The 22125-nt window shown below is 30.6% G+C and overlaps 2 protein-coding genes across 2 annotated transcripts in view; both read right to left on the bottom strand.

Annotated features, from left to right (window-relative positions):
- Positions 1-4103: 4103 nt before the first annotated feature.
- On the bottom strand, positions 4104-6439 carry LOC130802399 (early nodulin-like protein 2). The gene is made up of 2 exons (XM_057666404.1): positions 5920-6439; positions 4104-5614 (listed from the first exon to the last, which is right to left on the bottom strand). The coding sequence occupies exons 1-2, from the start codon at positions 6107-6109 to the stop codon at positions 4491-4493; spliced, it is 1314 nt and encodes a 437-aa protein (XP_057522387.1). The 5' UTR covers positions 6110-6439; the 3' UTR covers positions 4104-4490.
- Positions 6440-20051: 13612 nt separating this feature from the next.
- The window catches only part of LOC130802617 (uncharacterized), a 14071-nt gene continuing 11997 nt past the window's right edge, over positions 20052-22125 (bottom strand). Inside the window, exons 8-9 of the mRNA XM_057666624.1 lie at positions 20236-20340; positions 20052-20144 (exon numbers count right to left, since the gene is read on the bottom strand). Of these exons, the coding sequence (XP_057522607.1) occupies positions 20052-20144; positions 20236-20340 (198 nt within the window). The remainder of the gene's footprint in view (positions 20145-20235; positions 20341-22125) is intronic.

Here is a 22125-nt window from a genome sequence, read left to right as displayed (position 1 = left end):
AATGTCTTAAGTTTATCTTAAGGTTGAATTTATAAGTTTTGAAATAAGTTTAAATGGTTTTAAGATGATTATGTTTAAGATAAGGTTTTTTTCATAACTAACTTTGAAATATTTTAATAGGTCAAAATATATTTAAAGTATGTTTGAATATTTGAATATATCATTATACGTTTTATTTTAAACGTTTAGATATGTGTTTTATCTTAAATTTGTTATTAAATTTGAATTTGAATTTAAAATGTGTGCTTAAGATATTTAGACGATTAAATGTTAAAGTATCAGTTTCACACGTTTTGTAATTAAGAGTACACAGTTTATATTTGAAATTAAATAAGTTGTTAAGCTATATTAATTAAAGGTTTTCCTATAAATAAGATGATTATTTAAATTGACACTAAAAATAGGAAAAGACAATTTAAGTTAATGCTAAAAATAGGAATTAATTTTGAATAAGTATTTAGACGTTGGTTTATCTGGTCGCTGAGTTTTCAATATCTTGTATGAGTTCTAACGTGGCAGCACATCATTGGCTGTTAATAACAAAAAACAGCACACAATGACGTAATTATATGAACTGTCAGTGCAACATCAGTTTGAGTTAAAGCTCAAGATCTTGAAGACTGTCACAGATTAACCATATCAACGAAATTGGCGGATGAAGCTTTCTTGTTCTTCAAGGATATGTTGAGGCGTGACATATATAAATACAAGGCTTCGTTCAAGGATTAAGATTGCATCTCTTCTTACAATTTTCTCTCTTATTGATTTAAGATCTAGTATTCTCTAAGTGTTCAAAAGAGTTGTAATTCTTAGGTTCATCTAGCTCTTACAATTTGTAATAGGAATAAGAGTTAAAAAAGAGTTAGATTTACAATAGATTAATACGCCTAACTTAAAATACTTTTTAAAGTGTTCAACTTGTAATCTCTATTGTGAGATTGGGATTTGCTTTTATTAAGTGACTTGTAAGACGTTCTTCAAGGGGAAGAACGTGATGAGAGAAGATAGAGAGATCTTTTAGTTGTCTTAAAGTCTACCAATAAAAGGCATTGAATCCTACGGGTTGGAAGAGAACCCATAGGCGGGGAGTAGGTTGTTTAGAACCAAACCTCGTTAACATATCGTGTGTTATTGTTTAAGTTTATTTCCGCACATACGTTATAGTTTTATTAATCGACCTAAAACTGTTCCAGAAAACAGTTTTGAAAGGTCACCCAAGTTCTTGAGCTAACCTTCGAGACAAAATTTTTAAACGGGCATACTCTCTATTCACCCCCAGAGAGTATTTGACCTCCTATTAAGTTTCACTAGATGATTCAAACAAGATCCCACTTGTCTATATTTTTCTTATATATAAGCCATAATATATAAAATAAGCTTGAACGATGAATAGCATCGATTACCATAGTGTAGCGAGTATTTCAGAACGAAGAAAGTATTTTACTATGTCAAACTTTGATCTCGTTGTAACTTGTAGATTGTGACTTTGTACGATGCGGTGCATATGACATTTATCACTCCATTTTATAATGGCAATGAGATGAGATTATTATTGCGATATTTTACTTGTACAGGTCAATTTGGAGTGATGAAAATTTTTTAAGTTGTTCATTTTACAAACAAATCTCTATCGAATTTTTTATTAATTTACTTCAACATGTTGGTGCTACCCATAATTTTGAGTACTGAATCTGCCACTGACCATGTGAAACCTCATTATATCGTCTTAATGTATATTTTTTTTCATTTTACATTTTATATAACTTTTTATGATTCGTATTGAGAGATATTAAGACTAAAAAATTCTTTTGAAAACTAAACAAATAGTAAATGTGAAAGAACATAAAAAGAACTAAAGGAGTATATGGTAATAACATGGTATGGGTTTAAGGGAACTCAAACTAGTTTTCAAAATATCTCATCCATTATATATCTGAGCATTTACGAAAAGTAGCAAATTCAATTGAATATAATACTACTCTCAAGCATTCAGATAAAAAACTATTATTTGTTTTTTACATTCGATTGTTAAAGTATATAACATATCATGTGATCTCAACCATCAGCTTAAACTTTTGGTTGAGTTGATTCCTCAACATGATACCAGAGCTTAAGCTGATGGTACTATGTCAAGGAATCAACTCAACCAAAAGCTTAAGTTGATGGTTGAAGTCTTAGGATAAGTTATATACTCTAATACACTCTTTCACACAAGAGCCCTTTGGGCTACAAGTGTAGATACAACACGTGCCTTCCTCATACTTGGCACTAAATATTCCACTTTAAATAAGGGGTAGTTGAGATTTGATCAATGGCCTTTGTCACGCTGAATTCTGATAGCATGTTTAGAAACCAACTCAACCAAAAATTTAAATTAATGATTAGAACCCATAATTATGTTACTTATATAATTACCACAAATTTTGTAACAGAGAAGTCAAAAGATTGGACAAGAGACATCATCTCATTTATAGTATACTCACCAACTTCAGATGAATGAGGATAGAAATCATATCAAATATCATTTATTGTTATAAATCTGAGGATCTAAATGCATTCTTGATATGTGATTTGTATTGTAGTCATGTAACCATGATTTTAGTTTTTACCATATATTCATTTGGATTATTTTTTTTAATATAAGGATTTTCCTATGGGATATAACATATTGTATTCGCTTAATACAACCTTTATAATTAAGGATTAAATATATTAATCTACTATTGATTTTTTTTAAAAGGTAAGAGCACAAAAGATAATACATGATTCTGTGAAGGTTAAAAGTGTTTGTTTTATTGAGTTGAATAATGAAGTATATCATATGACTATATGGAGACCAAAGGATTACATAAGATCAAAGTAAATACAAGAAAAATTGATAGGGTCAAATCAAATAATACAAATTACGAAAATTTATAGATGTTTTTCCGTTCTAGTGAATTTGTCTTATTTTTCATTTTAATATGTCATATTAAATTTACTTTATTTTTATTTTTGGATATGATCCCACCACTTTGGTAATACGTGAAAACATAATTGTTTAAATTCTTTTGTTGATTACACATACTTTAAATAGAATATTTATGTTATTTTGGACATATTAAATGCAAAATCATTATACTCAATTGATTTTGTAAAATTTGTGATGAGCTGAATGATTTTTAATTTGTTAAAAAGATTTAAACATTAATTGGATAACATTTCAAACTTTTCACTAGTTTAATACTTTTGTTGATTATACATACTTTAACGTGAATTGCCAATATAGAAGGGGAGTGAGAACATCAATTAGTGACATACCCGAGTAATAAAGTGTCCAAACAATACATCGTTCGAATTGTATGGAGATTGATTTGAATTATACGTATATGAATAAAATTGCTTTGGTGATATTCTAAAGATCTTCGACTCTCAATTCAGGTTAGAATGTGTATATAATTAAAAGCGTAAATAACTAAAAGAGAAACTATCAAATTTAATTGAGTTAATTCTAATATATAGAGAGAAATTATGACTATAAAGTCTATAATAATGACTTATTGATTGGTAGGTAAGTCAACTTACATGAATTTATAGCTATTAATGTGATGATAAGTTGACAACAATCATTAGTTTGTCATCATAGTTTGGGCTTAAATAATTAAATTGTTTTGTGAACCTTATCTCATAATTAAATTGTTTTGTGTCTTGTGGTTTGTTGGCTATATTAGACTGGTTTAAATCTTTTTAATTTTACTTTCTTAAAGTTTATTTCGAACAGTATACACTGAATATGATGATTGTGTTGATATGATAGGTAATTTTGTCAATAATACTAACCATTGCATGAACGATGACCAATGAATAAACCAATGAAGGAGGATATTGGGCATAAACTCATTGCTAGTTCTTGCTCCGCCCTTACATAAACTTATTCTTTCTACAAACCCCACATATATAATTCAATTTTCTAATCTTCCAACTAAAATTACTAAATTCAAACGATATTATCCTTCAACCCTCAATGCAAAATGATAAAAGGAAATAGAAGTATATAATAAGCAAAAAGAAGTAGTACCCCATTCAACTATATAGTCACATTGTTAAATGACAAAGAAATTAAATTGTAGTAAATTCAACGCTATAATTTAAAATAAAAATAATTAAAATTATGTGGATCATCCCAATAGTATATTTGAGAGATTTAAATTCATGTTTTTCACATAATAAAGATAAAGGTATTCAAATAATATATGAACTGTACTGCTGAGAAACTTATTCAAGACTGAAATAATACACCAAAAAATCACTGTCCAAAATAAAAAATTAAAGGGTACCCTTTACTACCGACTACCCCCTATGTCGGCATCTGTATGTAGCAGTAGTAGTACTAGTAAGGGCCTCTAGAAAAGTAGTTGAATCACACACATGTACCTACACCTCCAAACTCCAAACAAATAACAGCAAATACTAAAATTAATGAGAAAATGACTTAATAATGAATTTAGAAACTAATTAAAACACATAATTATTGCAATTATAACTCCGACACCCAGTGAAAATCCACTGTTATTACTCCTCACTGCTCCGTTTTTCTTTTCTGATGGTGCTGGAGCTATTATGTCTGCCGGTTGGTCTGGTGAAGGTGCAAGCGGTGAACCCGGCCCACCTGCTTCGGGTGTTGGCGGTGAAGCAGCCACTGTTGGGGATATTGCTGGGCCTGCTGGAATACCGGATGCTGGTGATGAGGCTGGGCCTGCTGGACTGCTGGAACTTGGTGATGATGCAGAAGGAGATGATGCTGGGCCTGATGGTGTGGAAGGAGAACCAGTGGGTGATGCTGCTGGGCCTGATGGAGTAACAGATGATCCAGAAGGTGATGATGCTGGGCCTGATGGTGTGGAGGGAGAACCAGTGGGTGATGCTGCTGGGCCTGATGGAGTAACAGATGATCCAGAAGGTGATGATGCTGGACCTGATGGTGTGGAAGGAGAACCAGTGGGTGATGCTGCTGGGCCTGATGGTGTGGAAGGAGAACCAGTGGGTGATGCTGCTGGGCCTGATGGCGTGGAAGGAGAACCAGAAGGTGATGATGCCGGGCCTGATGGTGTTACAGGCGATCCAGAAGGTGATGTTGCTGAGCCTGATGGAGTGGAAGGTGAACCAGGATGAGATGAAGATGGGCCAGATGAACCGGGTGAGGTTTTAGGGGAGGGTCCGGCAGTTGGGGGTAGAGGGAACGGGTGGGGATGATGACCAGTAGGAGGTTGAGAACCAGGTGGTGTGAGGCCAGGAGGAGAATAAGTGGGAGATGGGGCAGATTTAGGAGTAGAAGCAGAAGGTGGAGGTTGAAGGTGGGACCCAGGAGGGGAAATTGTGGGGCCAGGGGAGCCTTTAGGGGTAGGAGCAGATTTAGGAGGAGAAGGTGGATAATGTAAAACTTGAACAATAATTTTTTGACCTTGTTCACAATGAGTTTTATTACCACTAATGAAGTAAAAAGGGCCAGGATGATTCAACTCAAATTCTGATTCACCATCTTGTTTCTTCTGCACTGGATGATCAGTATTACAACTATCATAATCTTCTTTACTCACTTCCAATACTGAATCTTTCTCTTTATTGTACCTAAAATCTGCCCAAATCATTAAAACATACTTTGATTAATTAGTGCAAAAGTAGCAACCGTTTTATAAAACGCAAATAATAATAATTTTTTTTTTTTTAAAACGGTTTCAACATAATTTCAAAAATACATAGCAAATTCTGTTAAAAAGTATCAAAATCAAATCAAAATAACTTCATCATCGAATTTAATGTATTCCGACTATAGAAACTATGATCAGGGTTTGGAGAAAAAAAGACGGGAACAACTCGTGATGCAGCTAAAAGAAACAAAAATAACTAACAAATAAAAAAAAAATAGAATTAAGAACTTACAAAGAGTGTCATGAACAAGAAATCTATTGGAGCCAGCCCACTGATTATAATCTTGCATAGGATGAAGAACCCAACCTTGTCTACCATTAACATAATGCCTTAAAGGTCTAGGTTTAATGGCATCAACACAGTAAAGTGATAACACAAATCCAATCACAAAACTTACCAAAAGCCTTATATTAGAAGCCATTAAAAATGAATAAATAATTGTATTATGTGTTGTTAATTATATAATAAAGGAGAAGAGTAAGAGAGGAGGGTTGTATAGTTGTTTATATAGGAGGAGAAACACTAGAAAGTTCAAAACCGGGGAAAAGTATTATAAGCAAGTGTAAAGGCCATGTGTAATGTGCACAACTATAATATTATTATTTTTATTATGATCTTCAAGATTATTACATTATTTTCCTTATTGGTAGAAATTTATGTGATAGCAAGATAATAAAGAAAGTATATATTTTTGGTTGTAATAATTGATTATATTTGGTTTAAAAAAAATGGAAAAAAAAGGCAAGAAATAAAAGCAATAAAACAAGAGTGCACAAGTGTAAATATATTAGATGGAGAAGTTATTAGTTGTCATTTTCAAGTCAAAAAGTAATAATTGTACTCTCTCAAATTTTCTCAATTTTTAATTCCTATCATCAAATTTGTCATATTTTTATTTTGATCATGACTTACATTTTTAGTTTATTTATTGTTTATTTCCTTTGAATTTTAATAGTTTCTACTGTTTACACTGTTTGTATCAAATATTGTTCATCAACTGATCTTATTTAATATTTATTTTCCACGTATAATGTAAAATATAATCAAGTGAATCTTGTTTGATTCGTCTTAATTCATATCATAATATTAACTTTTTAAAATATTTTATCATACGAAATAAAAGATATTAAAAATTAAAATTATGTATTGAAAAGTATGAAAATCAAAAGTGTAATAACTATTAAAAAAAACCAAATAACGTATATATTTAACTTATATTTTTATTTTATGTGCTGCAAATACCATTTATGCTTTTTTTCTTAATTTTCCAAGGTAATATGAGTACGAATAATAGCTATAGAAGTGACAATAGATAATTGAAGTATGGAGGGAAGGAACGTGTATTTAGGGGCCTCACATCCACTACTGAAAAGGAAATAAGTACACTCATATCTTTGATATTTTGTCAATAAAAACATAAAGATACCCTTGATTTTATTATAATCTATTTCTTGTCAAAAAAAAGTATTTTCTTGACAGTTCTTTTATTATTATATTTCTATTTTCTAAATCTGTTTAAGGTCCTAAGTTCATCTTATTTCATTTCGAAAAAAAGGTTCATTTTATTTTTTTCTAAAGCTTAGCATAGTTTCACAAACTCAATTTATTTTTCTCAATTTATTTGAATATTTTTCTTTTTGCTATTAAATGGAACTTATTTTACAAATAGTATCAATTTAATAGTGAACTAGGAGGGCTAAATCACCCCATTGAAAAACAATTTTATATAGCATGTTATTGAATATATATTTGTCGGGGGAATATATGTTTTTTATTCTAGGATTGCGATACAAATAAAAAAGTAAATAAATAGCTTAACATTCTTGCATATATGCAAGAAATATCTTAATTTTCCCTTATTATTATTATTATTATTATTATTATTATTATTATTATTATTATCAATTACCTTCTATTCCTGTTAGATTTTAAAGAACAATAAATTAAGATTTTAATCTCCTGATTAGTTGTTAATCAGATGATTTTTGCTGATGGAAGTCTTAATTTAATTCCTTGCTAGTTATGCAGTAAAATCTTTGGATGGAGATACTGATGATTCCTACAAAACACACCAAGGGGTTAGAAAGGCTCGGAATTCTTTTTCGGGGGCCTACTTTGACGCCCAAGTTAGTACAGATCAATATATGGGTTGCCTAACAGGTCCTTCGAAGTGCACAGTGGCAACCAGGTGGATAACTGCTTAGGGCTTATTTAGATGTGAGGTTTTTTGTAATAAATTATCACGATAAATGTCAATTAGATCTTTTTTTTCCTTTTTTTTCGTTGCTCTGAAAATCAATGTGAAATTCTGATATTCAGTTAAGATCGTTTTTATTTAATCCCTTTGAATTCTTTGTACTTTTCTTTCTCTCTAAGAAATTAGTTACCTCATTTATGACGCTTTGGTGAGTATTTATAGCTGATGATTGTGGAATAAGCATTCCTTCTCTGACCCCTAAAGACATTCTCTGCATGCGCCACTCTCCTTTTTAGACGTGTCAATCCTTTAATCCCAATCGAATACTTTATTTGTCCTTTTTGGCATTTCAAATTTCTCCTTTCAATTTCTGGCAACATGTGCTTTTTGGGAACATATGCTTTTGGCAACATATAATACCCCTTTTTCTGGAAACCGCTTAAAATATCTTTTTATCAATTTTTTCTGAGTATTTCCTTTTCGACGAAACTTGTTACACACCTTACTTGCCACAGTACCTTTTCATCATTGATCTTTTAAGCGTTTCCTACACCTACTAATCTCAAAATTTGGCGGTTTTATCTCGACGGTTGATCTTTCCACTTCCAATTCTAACGTCTCTTGATTATTGATCTTCTTTACCATTTAATTTTTCAATGATTATCCAACTATATATATTCTGTGACAAGCGTTTTCACCTCTCTTACACTTTCTGAATTTTTATTTACTCTCAAACATTCTCTGAATTTTTTTCCTCTGCAATTAATTCTTCTCAAACCCTAATTTTCTTTAAACTTTCTTTCTTCACATTTTCACAATGGTTACTGCTAAGACTATCCTGAACGAAATCAAATATGATTTAGGAAAAGAACTTACCGAGGATCCAGTTGCTGAGTTTCCATTATTTGCATATCCAGAGGCCTTACCACATGAACCTCCCAAGGATTGGGTTATGAAGCCGAATGGCTGGATACATCTACGTTGGACAGATCCTATTATTTCCCCAACGGTAGAGGGTCTTGAGGGCACTGCTTTTATGCCATACGATTTTGATGCCGAAGCTGATATGATGAAAAGATTGATGACTACTTCTCTGGATTCTAAGACCTTTAAATTGCTGGTAGAGGGTAAGGCTTAATTTTTTTGGGAAGAGTACTGCCATATTCCTAAGGACAAGGGATATTGGTGCAGGATTAGTGAAGAGGGCATGATGGCTCATGAGTATATTGTTTCTGAAGATAATGAAGAGGACATCTTCATCCAGTCTGCATCTACCATTTTACCTTTGGGGTTCATTTTCCTCTCCACCCATTCTTCTCTCAAATTCTTTTCCATTTTCAACTTTCCCTCAATTAAATTCTTCCTCAGGCAACGAGGAAGATTCTGTCATTCATCTGGATCTGTGAGTACATGAAGTTGCCCATGACTCTAAGATTATTCAAGAGTCTATTCAAATTGGATGACTCGAAGAATAAACCTTTCATGACCTTCTCTTCTATCAATGGGTCCGTGGTCGTTTACCCAGAACTGAACGACCTTAAACATTACAAAGACAAAATCATCTGGGTTATGGTAACCAAGTCCCCTAGCCATCCTTTTAGATACATGCCTCCAGTTTTTTGGAGCAAATATAATGCCAGGGAGACCCACAACATTGATGAGGTTTTGCACTTCTCCAAAAGGGAGAGTCATGCCTTCTTTTATTTTGTCAGACCCAAAGACAGGAATCTGCCAACTAGGTGGATCCCCCATGTTATAGTGATTCAACAGGACTTGTGCTTGTTCTTGGTAAATATGTCTGCCTGTACTTCTCCTGGTAAAATTTCATTCTTTTCCTCTAAGTTTTATTTTTTTTATTTTTTTATTTTTATTTATTTTTTTTTACTAACATTTTCAATTTTCTTTCCAGAGAGTGTAGGTGATTTAGTTCTCTGGAGATCTTGGGAATATCTCCAGATAACACGGTGAACAGCCACCTTTACAGGTTGTGCACCAAATCACCTCTTACCTTCCTTTTAGCGCCAAATTGTTCTTGTTAGATTTTAAAGAACAATTAATTAAGATTTTAATCTCCTGATTAGTTGTTAATCAGATGATTTTTGCTGATGGAAGTCTTAGTTTAATTCCTTGCTAGTTATGCAGTAAGATCTTTGGATGGAGATACTGATGATTCCTACAAAACACACCAAGAGGTTAGAAAGGCCCGGAATTCTTTTTCGAGGGCCTACTTCGACCCCCAAGTTAGTACAGATCAATATATGGGTTGCCTAACAGGTCCTTCGAAGTGCACAGTGGCAACCAGGTGGATAACTGCTTAGGGCTTATTTAGACGTCAGGTTTTTTATAATAAATTGTCACGATAAATGTCAATTAAATCTTTTTTTCCTTTTTTTTCGTTGCTCTGAAAATCAATGTGAAATTCTGATATTCAGTTAAGATCATTTGTATTTAATCACTTTAAATTCTTTGTACTTTTCTTTCTCTCTAAGAAATTAATTACCTCATTTATGGCGCTTTGATTGAGTATTTATAGCTGATGATTGTGGAATAAACATTTCTTCTCCGACCCCTAAAGACATTCTCTGCATGCGCCACTCTCCTTTTTAGACGTGTCAATCCCTTAATCACAATCGAATACTTTATTTGTCCTTTCAACACGTGTCCCACTTCATAAAAGTGATCCTTTAATGAAGGACATGTGTCCTAACATGCACGTGAGCTTCTCATGCACTAACCTTCTAAGCCTGTATGTAGAATCCTTCAATAACCCCGCCAGATAATTGTTCCCAGATAACTACTTATTAACATGAAATTTTCTCAGATTCTTGTAGGTTTGATTTCCTTTGACTGTCTTTTTATCATAATAACCTTTGATTAATATTTTACGCACACACCTTCTTATAAATAAATCAAATTGATATTATACTTTCAGAGCCGTATTTGACCTGAGGAGGGTGGGACAAAGACCCAAAGCCCCATATTTCAAAAATTCGGCAGGTTTAAATTTTTATTTTAGTATAAAAAAATTAGAAAAAAAATTATAGAATTAAGAGTGATCGTGAAATATTATTGGCATGTAATGTTCATGATTCATTGCAGTTTGAGAGAGCTTGGTACTCAGTGTTTAAGAATTGAGTTTTATTGCTCCATCTTAATTTTACTTATATTATTAACGGTCCGTCTTGTATGAGACTATCTCGCGGTGAGACGACCTCAAAACAAGAACCCCATAAGCTAAAAGTTTATATTATTGGACTATTTAACTCAAGTAAGACGCATGTCTCATAGTGAGACCATCTCATTTATAAATTTGTGATTAACATAATATGATAATGTTGCCACGGAAATATACATTTTGTTGTGAAAAAAGAAAAAAAAAAGAAAATGAATTCGATAAATAAAAGAATCACAAAGTAATTTAGCTTTTCGTTGATCTGAAGAAAAATTTAATATTCACGTATAAAATAATTGTAAAAAAATATTAAGTCATTCATAAAAGTTACACCATTATCAAAACATAAAATTGAAATTATTAATTAAAATATTTAATCGTTTAATTTTTGTCTTTTTTAGTTGGGTCACTTCAGTTTTTGATAACGGTTTAATGAAGCAACCTTTAATTTTTTTTAAGATCTAGAATAAAATAAAGTTATATGTTTATATAAGGAAATATGATATATCAATAATAGACCACATATTTTTACAGTCAATCAAAAATATTATATGTTTAATTGTTTTCTTAAATATCAAGTCAAATATTAAAAGTTTTCAAGTGAGTACAATAGAAAAAGGCAAAAAAATTTTTAATGAGAGTGTGACACATGTCTCAATTCGTTTCTTCATTAGTATATTTACTAATTGATCATAAATAGAAAATAAATTTATATACATCATGAAAAATACCTTGTTGAAAATTAATGAAAACAAATATTAATTGATTTGTTGAATATTTGTCTTTTAAACTTTAGGGTTTTTGTGAGTTTAAAAATAAACAATGTTGCAAAACGTGCCATCGATATGATACTTTACCATATGAATATAAATAATTAGCTTTTTATAAACAACAATTCTTACTTGAGACCGTCTTTTCTAAAGACGGTTCTCAAAAGCCCAGCCCATTATATTAATTTAAAAAAAAAAACGGACGCGCGCGTGTAAGTGTAATGTGAAAAGTCACATAATATATTTAGGGTTATAACATAATATATTTGGTGTTATACCAGCATATATTTGAGGTTTATAACATAATTTATTTTGGATTATAATATAATATATTTGAAGTTATAACAATATATATATTTGAGGTTATAACATAATATATATGGGGTTATAACAACATATATTTGTGGTTATAACATAATATATTTGGGGTTATAACATAATATATTTAGAGTTGTAACAATGTATATTTGAAGTAATAATATAATATATATAGAGTTATAACAACATACATTTGGGGTTATAATATAATATATTTGGTGTTATAAAAATATTATACCCTCAAACACAAACCATTATATACCGAACTATATATTATGATATAACCCCAAATATAATATGTTATAACAACAAATATATGTTGTCATAACCTCATATATATTCTGTTATAACCTCAAATATATATATTGATATAGCTTCAAATATATTATTTTATAACCCAAATAAATTATGTTATAATCCTCAAATATATGCTGGTATAACACTAAATATATTATGTTATAACCCCAAATAAATGTTGTTATAACTCCAAATATATTATGTGACTTTTCACATTATACTTACACGCGCCGTCAGTTTTTTTTTTTTTTAAATTAACACAATGGCTGGGCTTTTGAGAAACGTCTTTAGAAAAGACGATCTCTCAAGAGAGAGGACGTTTTATAAATAAACCAAATTGATATTATATTTCAATATTAGTCAATAATAGAAAATATAATTTATATTAATAATGAAAAGTACTTTGCTTAATATCGATGGAAATAAATATTTGCCTTTTACCCCTAAGATTTTTGACGGTCTAAAATAAACATGGGCGTCATACGCGTCATTGAAATGAACCGCTTTATTAAGTATACTAGTATACAAACTCTGCAATGCAAGAAGTTTGTTAGTATATTTTACCTATAAATAAAACTTTTAAAGAAAGATGAAATTGCATATTATAGTGAACATGATTTGAATGTCTTACAATCATATTTTAACTTGTAAGGTTGTATAAATGATTTCATTTGGTAAATTTTTATATAATGGACATTTGCAATTTTTCTATTCTTTTATAATATTGTATGATTGTATGATTTGATATAATAAATTTTTTTTGAAAACTTACCTTTAATACTTAAAATCATAACTAATACAAAAATCTATAAAATGGTCATGTGGAATTTTCCAGATCTTTTATAGTATTGTACAATATGATTTGTAGTTCAAAAATGATTATTAAAAGTTTTTTTTTTCAAAAACTTAATTGATGAAGTCTAATTATGTGTTTACTTACACATTAAAACTTACTTATTTAAAACTTAAAAGGAGAACAACTATAATCGATAACTAGTAATCCAAAGCAAATTAATGCATATATGTAAGATCATACAATGATCCTACGATCCAATTCTACCGATTTATATCCAATCCCCTCAACAATCCTAGGTAGAATCCCGATTCTAATGACCTTGCCTGTAAAAATGATTTTCTTTCATAAAGTTCTATAAAATAGTCATTTGCAATTTTTCTATTCATCTATAGAAATCCAATCCCCTTAACAATCCTAGGTACGGTAGAATTCCGATTCTAATGACCTTGCCTGTAAAAATGATTTTCTTTCGTAAAGTTCTATAAATTGGTCATTTGCAATTTTTCTATTCATCTATAGTATTCTATGATTGTATGATTTGATCTAATAAAAATCTTTTTGCAAAATTACCTTTAATTATTAATGCAAAACTCTATAAAATTGCCATGTGGAATTTTCCAGTTCTTTTATAGTATTGTATGATTGTATGATATGATATGATGCATGATTGTGTGATATGATTCTTGTATAGTATTGTATGATTGTATGAGTTGGTTTGATAAAAATATTTTTGAAAACTTACCTTTAATATACTCCAATCATAATTAATGCAAAATCGCCATGTGGAATTTTGCAGTTTTTTATAGTATTATATAATATGATATGATATGAGAGTATAAATAGATTTTAAAATTTTTTATAATCATCAAAATATCATATATCAAAAGGAAAATCATGTTCTAGGAATATTAATATTAATAATTGATAATTGATAATAAACAAAAAGATTTTAATTACAAATGAAATTGCTTATTACTTTCTTCTAATACTAGTAGAAACTACAAACCTATGTTACTATATATGAATAAAAAGATTTCTTATATTATAATCATAGGAGTAGTAGTTTCCTATAAAACTGTTTACTAAACGTAAAGATGAATATTTGAAGATTTTTTCCTCTAGATGTCATAAGTGGAAAAAAATTGTCATGCATTAAAAGATAAAAAAAAGATCATCAAGAAATCATGTACACTAAAATTCTACAAAAAGATATGGACTTACAGAAAATGAATTAAGTTTTGATCCTATAACATTTTTGGTAAGAAAATATTCTTATTTGTCATTCATATTTATGAAATATATATATATATATATATATATATATATATATATATATATATATATATATATATATATATATATATATATATATATATATATATATATATATATATGCAAATAACGGTTTATAAATGTTTTTTTTTTGTAAAACTTAATAATCATATATATATATATATATATATATATATATATATATATATATATATATATATATATATATATATATATATATATATATATATATATATATATATATATATATATATATATATATATATATATATATATATATATATATATATATATATATATATATATATATATATATATATATATATGAAAGTTAGCATGCAATTTATAAATCGAAACAATTGAAAAATTCATTTAATGTGAAAATAGTCAAAGTATTAGATAATATTATAATTACTGTTAGATTATTATATAAATGTATTACTATTGTTGAGACTTTTTTCAAACAATATTATAAAGTATAGAAAATAAAAGTAATTATGTTGCATTCATTCATAGAAATAAAAACAAATAAAAGCCTTTATATAGGCTTACATGAGAAAAACTACTCCTATAATAAAGCTAAATATGGGTTAGTGGCAAACACATATGGTTCCACTATTAACACTTTGAAAAACTAGATAATAGTAACCAAATATTAAAAACTGTCAATTGTTATGACATAGAGAGATAAGGAGGAAGTAGAACGAGTAAAAATAGAAGATGGAGATATTTTTACTCATTGGTGTGATTTTTACATTGGTGAACTTCCATATTTATAGGCAAGTTCATCTACAATTATATTGAATGCATTCACATTAAGGTAAATTTATTAATTACTTTTCACACTATATTCATTAATTACCTTTCACACTATATTTCAACACTCCCTAATGCATTCTAATTATGTAAAAAAAGAGTAAAATATTATTACAATATTTCTATTAAATACTGCCTCGTCAAAAACCTTGTTAGGAAAAACCCAATGGGATAAAAACCTGAACGAAGGGAAAAAGAGTGCAGTAAATATGATTCTCCCCCTGAGTTCAACAGATATCTCGTAGATGACACATTCCAATTTTATATACAAGTTGCTCGAATCTCTTTGATGGAAGGAACTTTGTGAATAGATCTGCAAGATTTTCACTTGATTGAATTTGTTTGACTTTTACTATTTTGTACTTCTGGAGATCATGTGCAAAGAAAAGTTTTGGTGCTATGTGTTTGGTTCTATCCCCTTTTATAAAGCCTTCACTAACTTGTTCAATACAACCGATATTATCTTCAAAGATTACAGTTGGAGAATTTATTATCGAGTTTATCCCACATTCTTCTTCAATGTGACCAATTACTGACCTAAATCAAACGCATTCTCTACTTGTTTCATAAAGGGCGATCAATTCTGCATGGTTTGATGATGTAGCTGTCAGTGTCTGTTTCGTGGATCTCTAAGATATTGCGGTACCTCCATATGTGAATACATATCCATTTTGTGATTTAGCCTTATGAGGATCTGATAAGTATCCAGCATTTGCATATCCAACAAGAGTAGCATCTTGCTTTGATCGATAAAATAGTCCCAGATCTTTAGTTCCTCGAAGGTAGCGCAACAAATGTTATATTCCCCTCCAATGTTTCTTTGTTGGTGAATTGCTATATCTAGCTAATAAATTAACAGCGAAGCAATATCAGGTCTTGTATTATTAGCTAGATACATTAGAGCTCCAATTGCGCTTAAATATGGCACTTCAGGGCCAAGAATCTCCTCGTCTTCTTCACAAGGTCGAAATGGATCATCTTTTGGTTTTAATGATCGCACTATCATTGGAGAGCTCAGCGGATGAGCTTTGTCCATATGAAATCTTTTTAGGACCTTTTCTGTATAGTTAGATTGGTGCACAAAGATTCCACCCCTTAAGTGCTCCATTTGTAATCCAAGGCAAAACTTTGTTTTCCTAAGATCTTTCATTTCAAATTCTTTCATCAAATATTTTGCAGTTTGTTCAAGCTCTTTGGGAGTTCCAATGATATTTAAATCATCAACATAAACTGCAATTATAGAAAAACCTGATTGAGTCCGTTTAATAAATACGCAAGGACTGATTAGGTCATTTTTGAATCCTTCTTACAAGAGATATTCACTAAGATGGTTATACCACATTCTTCCAAATTGTTTTAGTCCATAAAGTGACCTTTTCAGCTTTATGGAAAACATTTCTCGTGGTTGGTGATTTTCTGGCAACTTAAGTCCTTCAGGGACTTTATTCTGGCAACTTAAGTCCTTCAGGGACTTTCATATAAATGTCTGTATCAAGTGAACCATATAAATATGCGGTCACAACATCCATAAGTCGCATTTGCAAACTGTTTGAGACAGTTAGACTTATCAAGAATCTTAGTGTAGTCGCATCTACTATTGGAGAATACGTTTCTTCATAATCAATTCCTGGTCTTTGGGAAAAACCTTGTGCTACAAGTCGTGCCTTATATCTAACCACTTCATCTTTTTCATTTCTTTTTCTTACAAACACCTATTTATAGCCGACCGGTTTTATACCATTTGGTGTTTGGGTAATTTGACCAAAAACTTCTCGTTTTTCAAGTGACTTTAATTCCGCTTGAATAGCATCTTTCCATTTTGGCCAATCATTCCTATGCCGACATTCTTGTATCGTTCTTGGTTCTATATCATTTTCATCAAGTGTTATTTCGGTGGCGATTGAATGAGCAAGTGCATCATTAACAATAACATTCTTTCGATTTATTTGCCTTTTAGTTGAAATGTAATTAATCGAAATTTCATTGTTATCTTTGATATCATTATTTTCTTCTCCTTTGAGATTTTCATCCTCATCTCCAAAAATTGTTTCTTTACAATTCATTGAAGAAGTAATATTTATAACATTTGCCATTTCATTCAACCTTTTGGATTTTCTTTGTTTCAAATCCTTTGAACCAAGTGGTCTTCCACGCTTCCGGCGTGCAATAGATTCATTTTCAGTGGCTTTGTTATCAGTGGGAATTTCAATTCGTGCCTGAACATTTGCGGCAGGAATATATGATTCTGTCACTTGCTTTGTTTCTACAAATGCATCAGGTAATCTGTTTGCAATATATTGATTATGGACAATTTTTCTAACTTCCTGTTCAAAAGCATTCGTTTTTGGATCATATATTTTCAAATGCATTGCATTGCATGTGAGATCTATTTCCTTCTTACTTGGGTCCACTTTCTCTCCCCCTAAGGATGGGAATATTGTCTCATTAAAATGACAATCTGCAAATCTAGCATTAAATAAATCACCAGTCATTGGTTCTAAATATTTGATAATTGATAGGCATTCAAATCCAACATAAATTCTCATCCTTCTTTGTGGACCCATTTTTGTACGTTGGGGTGGCGCAATAGGGACATATACTGCACATCCAAATATTTTCAAGTGTGATATATTTGGTTCTCGACCATGCACTAATTGCGGTGGTGAATATTTATGATAAGCACTTGGTCTCAATCTTATCAATGACGATGCATGTATTATTGCATGGCCCTACGCAGATGATGGCAATTTCGACCTCATCAATAATGGTCTTGCTATTAATTGGAGTCTTTTAATCAATGATTCAGCCAGACCATTTTGAGTATGAACATGAGCTACTGGATGTTCTACGTCAATTCCAATTGACGTGCAATAATCATTAAAAGTTTGAGATGTAAACTCTCCGGCATTGTCAAACCTTATTCGCTTAATTCTATAATCTGCAAATTGATTTCTCAATCGAATGATTTGAGCAAATAATTTCGCAAATGCCACATTTCTAGTTTGTAGGAGACTTACATGTGACCATCGTGTTGAGGCATCAATCAATACCATAAAATATCTAAATGGCCTAGAAGCATGATTAATTGGCCCACATATATCTCCATGAATTTTTTCCAGAAATTTAGGAGTTTCAGTAGCAATTTAATTCAAAGATGGTTTGATTATCAATTTGCCTTGTGAGCATGCAGAACATGATAATTCATTTGGTTAGGGAATTCTCATTTTCTTCATTGGATGCCCAAATGAATTTTCAATTATTTTTCGTATCATTCTCACACTAGGATGACCCAATCGGTCATGCAATAAATTTATCATTTCTTTATTATCTAACTTCTGGTTAGACACCATGTTTATCTCAACCGGTTTTATATTAATGCGATATAATCCCGATGAGTATGCTGGTAATTTTTCATGAATGCTTTTCTTGCCGTATTTTTCAGATGTGATGCATAAATATTCCGTATGATTTTCAGTCATTGTTTCTAAATGATAACCATTTTGGCGTACATCTTTGAAACTTATGAGATTTTGTCGAGATTTACTCGAATATAAAGCATCATTAATTACTAGTTTTGTCCCATTAGGAAGTATTATTTGAGCTTTTCTATATCCTTTTATTAGTGTAGTAGTTCCAGAGATTGTGGTGACATCTACTTTCACCATCTTCAACTCAGAAAAGTACTCTTTGTGCTTTAGGATAGTGTGAGTTGTTCCACTATCTAGGAGGCATTCATATTTGAATCCATTTTCAAACTGATCCATATCTTCATATTAAATAAATAGATAGTTAAAATAAAATTTCATTAACGTTAGATGATATCAATACATAAAAAGTAGATTGCATATAAAAAGGAAATACAACTAAATAAGCACCACAACATTGTTAAGAAAAATTCAAATATCTTCGTCATATTCTTTATCATTTTCATCGCCATCTAAATAGAAGTCTGAAAGGTCAAAATTAAGCATTAACGTGCTTGCTTTATTATAAGGATCGGCATTAGGCATTGAGGTGCTTGCTTCATTAAAGTTTGCTTCCACACCTTTTCCCTTTTTCTTTTGGGAAGCTAGATACAGCTCCACCAAATGTTTGGCAGTACGACATGTACGTGCCCAATGCCCTGTCATGCCACATTTGTAACAAATACTTTCTTTTCCTTCTTGATGGCTATTTTTATTGTGATATCCAACTTGTTTTCCCCTTCGAGAATTATTATTGTAATGACCATTTTGATAATTTTGGGGAAAGTGGCCTCTACCGAATCCTTGAAACTTTCTACTATGTCCATTAAAATTTCCACGACCTTGTCCTCGTCCTCTTCCTCGGAAATTTCCGCGTCCTCTACCACGGTTATTATAATTTTCATGGCCTTTATTTTCAACAGCATGTGCTTCAGGCACATGTGTTTTAGTAGAATGTGTCTCACGGATAGCTTGAGATCCAATAGGTCTCATATTATGATTTTCCAGACAAGATCATTATGTTGTTTAGCCAGTGAGAGTACTACATTCAGATCTGAATATCTTTTGAAATTTCTTTCCCTATATTGTTGTTGCAGAATAATGTTTGATGGATGAAAAGTAGATAATGTGAGTTCAATCATTTCTGCATCAGTCACCGGGTGCTCACAATATTTCAACATTGATGCAGTTCGGTATAATGTTGAATTGTACTCACTGAGAGTCTTAAAATCAGAAAATCTTAAATTCTTCCACTCATGGCTAGCTTGTGGAAGAAGCACCCTCTTGTGGTGATCAAATATTTCAACAAGAGAGTCCCACAATGTTTTGGGATCTTTTATGAATAAATATTCAGATTTAAGGCTATCATGAATATGATGCCTCAAGAGGACTAAGGCTTTGGCTTTTTCTTGATTTGTAGCTACCTTTATTTTGGTAGCTTGAGTTCCATGTATTGGATCCTTTTCTTTTACTTCCAATACAGTATGTTCAAGTCCTTGAGCTTCTAAGTTCATGATGGCATCTTCTTTCTATTCTAAGAATTTTTGTCCAGTTAAGTCTAATATGTTGAATAGTCTTTTGGTAATTTCTGCCATACTTGCTACATAATATATAATAGTTTTGTAAGTATATGAAAATGCAATAACTCTTATATTTTCATAATAATAAACCATTAGAAAAATTATGATGCTTTAATTTCATAATCTTCTCCCCCTTGGTTTATTATTATGAATTTGTCGAAGATAATAAATTTGGGAATAAATCAAGAACAATAATAATAATAATAATAATAATAATAATAATAATAATAATAAGAAGAAGAAGAAGAAGAAGAAGAAGAAGAACAAGGAGAAGAACGAAAAAAAATTAAAGACAATAGATGCTAAGGAGGGTAAGAAAATAATATTTACATAATATATTAGTATAATTTATCATACAAAATGCACTACAAACAAAAGAAAATATGACAAAGAAAATCATGTGCATTTTGTTTCTTCTTCTTCAAAATAAATTATTCTTCATAATTATTATAATTTCTAATGCTACAAGAAGGACCACCAAACCCATAATTAAGGAGATATATAATTTGAGTTTGGCAAAATTTTCTTCAAATCTAAAAGTATGGGAAGAGGAAGAAGATGGATTGTTTTTGTAATGGTGGTACATTGTCGGTGGAAGGAAGAATTTGAAGGAGGGTTTTTGATGTAAAGAGTAAAGTTGAAAGGATAAGGGGTATGTGGTAAAAAAATTGGGGTAATCCAATTTTATAGAGGGTTATCCCAAATTGTACAATATACCGTATTATTTATGTATACTTAAAAAAAATACGTAAAGTAAAAGGTAAAAAAAATGCACATGGATATAAATGCAAATACTGCAAATAAAAAATGCACATATAAATATACGAGAATAAAATATAATACTAACCGTCCATTTAGGCGGTAAAAGAAAAACAATTAGCCAGCCATATAGGCGGTTTAAAGAATAACAAAAGAAATAAATAATACTAACCGTCCATTTAGGCGGTAAAAAAAAGTTAACCAGCCATATAGGCGGTATAAAATAAAATAATAACAAAAGCAATAAAATGTCCTTGTCATCCGTAAAGGTGACGTATTGTCCAATAAATTATTTTATGGGTCATTTAAATTTATCTTGCAACGTTTAGTACTTGTTTCTCCCTCATCATCTTTGGTTCTTTTATTACTTGGTGGAGGTTTATTTTTAGTTGATGTTGTTGGGGCATTATTAGTTGGTTGTGTTGATGAATTATTTGTTGGTCGTACTGGTTGAATATTAGTCGGTGGAACTAGTGGATTATTAGTTGGTTGTACATGTGAATTACGAGTTGGTGGTACCGGTGGACCATTAGTATTATTGGGATTATTATGTCAGAGCTAATTTAAATCAGTCCTTGCTGGGTCTGTAGTGAAGGGTGTGGAATTATGCTCAATTATAAAATATAAAAATGTGTTAGAAACACCTTGGTTGATGATGTTGACACCATTTGATTGTTGGTCCATTTGTGGGTACCGATGAAGAAAAATGCTTAATTAGGTTTTTAAAAATTTTACCTTCTTGAATATTAAGGGTAGAGCTGGTGCTGATAACGTGTTATAACTTAGAGAGATAAGGAGGAAGTAGAATGAGTAAAATTTAGAAGATGGGGATGTTTTTACTCATTGGTGTGATTTTTACATTGGTGAACTTCCATATTTATAGGCAAGTTCATCTACAATTACATTGAATGCATTCACATTAGGGTAAATTTATTAATTACTTTTCACACTATATTCATTAATTACCTTTCACAC

The sequence above is a fragment of the Amaranthus tricolor genome, chromosome 16 (genome assembly GCF_026212465.1).
Source record: "Amaranthus tricolor cultivar Red isolate AtriRed21 chromosome 16, ASM2621246v1, whole genome shotgun sequence".
Taxonomy (NCBI): Eukaryota; Viridiplantae; Streptophyta; class Magnoliopsida; order Caryophyllales; family Amaranthaceae; genus Amaranthus; species Amaranthus tricolor.
This window is presented reverse-complemented; position numbering and strand designations above follow the sequence as displayed.

Excerpts from the sequence above, each read along its gene's own strand:
- LOC130802399 (XM_057666404.1), bottom strand. The coding sequence starts at position 6,109 with ATGGCTTCTAATATAAGGCTTTTGGTAAGTTTTGTGATTGGATTTGTG. Across the intron at positions 5,615-5,919 it reads TCTTGTTCATGACACTCTTT|ATTTTAGGTACAATAAAGAG; the intron begins GTAAGTTCTTAA and ends TGATTTGGGCAG.